The sequence below is a fragment of the Etheostoma spectabile genome, chromosome 8 (assembly GCF_008692095.1).
Source record: "Etheostoma spectabile isolate EspeVRDwgs_2016 chromosome 8, UIUC_Espe_1.0, whole genome shotgun sequence".
Taxonomy (NCBI): domain Eukaryota; kingdom Metazoa; phylum Chordata; class Actinopteri; order Perciformes; family Percidae; genus Etheostoma; species Etheostoma spectabile.
Window position 1 is genome coordinate 28,492,634 of NC_045740.1, and position 3,920 is coordinate 28,496,553.

Below are 3,920 nucleotides of genomic sequence, written 5' to 3' on the forward strand. Positions count from 1 at the left end.
AGAGAGAGAGAGAGAGAGAGAGACTCTTCTCAGTCAGAGAATAATACAACACATTACTGACATTCTTACCTGAACATAAAACAGACTGCAGGGACACAAAGCAAGCTGCTGTTTTCAGAGAAGCATAGAAAGCAGGGGGGAGCATATTAGGAGGCTTTCAAACTAACAGTCATTAGGTCCATGGCTACCGGCAGCGGTCCCACAGGGCGCTGCCATTAGTCCATACACGAGTCATTATGAAGAATGCCTACATCATATCCGGAGGGCCAAGGCCCCAGTCATGTCTTTGGGTAGATAAAGCCAAGAACGGCGTAAAAGTAGTGTTCCACACTGAATAATAGCATATGTGTTGTATATACTCTGAAGATAGGAGATGCTTTGTCATCATCAATGTTCACACTGCTCCCCATTTGTTATACAGATGCAAAGTTATTATGATTATGCGCGCATCATGAGTTTTTGATGCAGGAATTCAAGAATGCATCAAATACAAACAAAGTTCATAAATGAAGTAGTGGTTTCATCCAATAGTTATATCTCATTCCAGGCAATATGGAAACATGTTAAAAATAAATTTGAGTGAATCCAGCACAGAGGTGATCGTTGTACATTTCTGAGACACGACTGATGGTATGCCTCGCCAAAGAAAGTCGGAAAGTTTACACGCTAGTGAAGAAAGCACAATGCTACCTAAGAACAAAGTACCGTTACTTGTTAAAGGCTCTTCAGGCCCGTCATCAGCCCAACTCTCAAACCATTTCTGTCCAGGCAGTCACAGCACCTTTCAAATATTTAACAAGTAAAATCAGTTACATCTCAAAGTCAATAAGGCCTTTGAACTAGTTCACATCAAATTCAGTGGCCCTCCTAGTGAAGAGCAAAAAAACCCACAAAAAAACCCAAAATCTAGTTCTAAGTGTGAGAATGCCACGGTGGTCACTACGGTTCTCATCGAGCTCCGCTCCAGGTTCAGTGGTAAACAGAGGAGCTACATGCAGCGTGTTTTATTCAGTTACATAGTTCATGAATGTCTGCACACTAAACTAACTAGTGTACATTTTTCTAAAACCTTGAAGGAAGCCTTTGTGATTTGTTGTTTGAATTTCTTAAAAAAAGAAAAGAAATACATTTGTTGAATAATGATAACCTAAGCACTTTAACACATAACTGCACGTTATTGATACAGAAGGTCTGTCATCCCCCACACATGAGTCTCTCAGATCCCGTCAGAGTCCTCTTTATGATCTTGTTTCAAAACACCACAAGGAAACATCTTCTCCTGTCCAGCTCTTATATATTTTATGTTGTATCTCTATCGACAGCAGACACTGGTAGCATTTTGCAGACCCCTGGAAATGGATTGAGGTTGAAAGTTTTGGTTTTCCATCTCTGGTTCCTGTGCCAGAGAGGTTACATGGTGCAGGACTTGTCCAGAGGGTCCTGAGCAGAAGTAGCTGGAGGATGTGGGGCCTGGCTGGACCTGGGTAGGACCATGGGCTTGGGCCTCAAGGCGGGGGGTTTGAGTTGCACCCCCATGCGGGGCGCTACCAGAGGCTTGAAGGTGCTCATGGTATCACTGGAGGAGCTGGTGCTGCGGCGAATGGGTGGCTCAGTGTTGGCGGCGGACCTCAGCATGACGCCTTGGATGGGGCTGAGGGACTCGCTGGAGCTGGCCGGCGTGGGACCCCCGCCGCTCCCGCCGGAGGTCTGCCGCTGCTCCAGGGTGTCCAGCACCACGTCGGGGGCGTGCTTGGCTGAGCTCTGCCGCTCCAGCTCACGCAACTCATTCAGAGCAGTGTTCATAGTTTCTTCTATGTCCTGCGGGGGACAGAGAGAGGAAGTGTAAGACAGGAGAAATCTAACTGAGAAGATAGGAGGGAGAACTGAAGAGTGAGAAAGAAATGAGAAGTGATATAAACAGCAAAGACATGAGAGATGGAGACAGTAGAGTAAGGCATGGTGGGAAACCTGAAAAGCGAAGTTAGAAGAGAAACACAGTGAGAGCATAACAATAAATAAAACACCAAGCATGCATTATACATGCAGAGACTTAGAGTATTACTTTGCACCGGCAGTGGTGCCTCTGCATGCTAATGCCTGGACAGCAAAGGAGATGCAGAGATGACAAGGTGTGTTCATCTGAGCATGCTCCCAGTAGACAGACAGACAGCCCAGCACAGCGTAATGCTCTCTGTGAACTCTGCTCTCTAACTGAGGATCTATACAAATGTCATCCATGGCTCTGCTACTATAATAAGTATGCAACAACAAATTAGAGCCACGGCCTTCCTATCAGCAGTGATTCAATAATGGATGTCTGCTTAAACACAAAATATTACCAGTTAGGCGTTGATATATTTTGTAAGAGTTGTTCATATATCAAAAAAAAAATTTTGTATGCTCACAAGCAAGACTACAGTAAATATTCTGTGACGAGTCCCAGTGTCGAGCTATGCTCCCTGCTGTCTGCCTGCGAAGCTAGTCTTTTGCGTGTATTTAGCACACGGACATAGTTGCAGCCAGAGGAAGCAGAAGACAGGGACTGACTATGTTTTTACAGGGCGGGGCAGGGCTTTGATGGTGGAGGGAGCTGCGGTCGGGTCGCCGCTCGTCCCGCGCTGACCTGTGCGATGGTCTCCGGATCCAGGGGCTTGCCGCCATGGTGGTGGTGGTGGTGGTGGTGGGCGTCAGTGAAGCTTGGGTACTGGCCCGAGGAGGTGGAGCGGCGGATCGGGGGGCTCTCAATCTTCTTCAACGACTCGTGGCGGCTGATGTTGGTCAGACTGCCGTGGCCAGTGCGGCGGCGGCGCTCAGGGCTGTCCACCAGCATGTGGTTGCGACTCCGCAGCATGTCCCGGGGGCTGAAGTGGCCTAGAACCGGGGAGCCCATCTCTGGGGTGCCTCCATGTCCACCGTGACCATGCTGGGAGGGATGCACCATGCAGTGGACATCACTGGGGCGGGCAGGGGGCCGCCGAGATGGGGGGTCGGATCTTTTCTTGTGCCTGCTGGGATAGAAGAGTGGAACAGAGAGGAAACAACAAAGAAAATCATTTATTTATTTAATTAAAGCTTTTCATCATCACCTCATACCCAAACGTTGCACTTTGAGTTAAGCATTTGATCTTTTATATTACAGCTAGTGTGCCACTTTGCATCTCCCAATTGAAAAAAACAGCCTTGTTTTTACATTGACGACTACATCTTTAATAACCTTTTTATTTAAACCTTGCATTAATCTATTTAAGGGCTAAAAACACAGTAATGCCATGCATTACTCCACACATGGAAACCTTCCAAAATGGATGCTCAATTACAATATATGGGTATGCATCCTCCTCAAACATTAGCCACTGTGGAAAAAAAACAAAACAATCCTCAGTGGTGTAAGAGGAACCCTGATGTCAGTGCCAAACAGCTCCGATCGGCTTATTTGGAGAGCAGGTGGAGTGGACCTGGCTAGCCGCCAGAGGAGGGGGTCTGTGGTTTGTCAGAGCACCAAAACACGCTCCCTGGGAGACCCTCAGCAATACGGCTGCCCTCCATCTGAACCTGGACCAGCATAGCACCGTACTCACCTGATATGACACACACACATTGGAAACTTGGAGAGATGAACATGAATGTATGTGTCTGATCAGAAACACACCTTACACACACACACCTTAACGGTGCAATGGTGACATTACTTCTTGTTGACGTATTTTCAAACAAAAAGAGACTATCTTACCCCTTCCTCCTCCTCATCCTGTCCCCTCTCCCTCCCTTCCGTGCTTCTGCGCACTAACCCCCCCCCCAAATCCTTCTTGTCGGTTATTGGCTGGAACACTCTTTGTGTACGCAGGTGGGCACAGTTTGTTTTTGTTGCTGTTTGTAGACCCTGGGCTGTCGACAGAGACCACATTTTTTACAGTGTGTTC

General features: G+C 47.3%; 1 protein-coding gene across 4 annotated transcripts in view; it reads right to left on the reverse strand.

Moving 5' to 3' along the window:
- Positions 1 to 3,920, reverse strand: part of srgap1a (SLIT-ROBO Rho GTPase activating protein 1a) — a 94,996-nt gene that overhangs the window by 899 nt on the left and 90,177 nt on the right. For 2 of the 4 annotated variants that reach the window (XM_032524712.1, XM_032524713.1), the window contains exons 21-22: positions 2,624 to 3,008; positions 1 to 1,818 (exon numbers count right to left, since the gene is read on the reverse strand). The exon at positions 1 to 1,818 is cut by the window's left edge and continues 899 nt beyond it. In XM_032524712.1, coding sequence (XP_032380603.1) covers positions 1,411 to 1,818; positions 2,624 to 3,008 — 793 coding nt within the window. In that variant the 3' untranslated portion in view covers positions 1 to 1,410. Of the gene's footprint in view, positions 1,819 to 2,547; positions 3,009 to 3,920 lie in introns of all 4 variants that reach the window. The other 2 variants (XM_032524714.1, XM_032524715.1) reach the window with 2 other exon arrangements.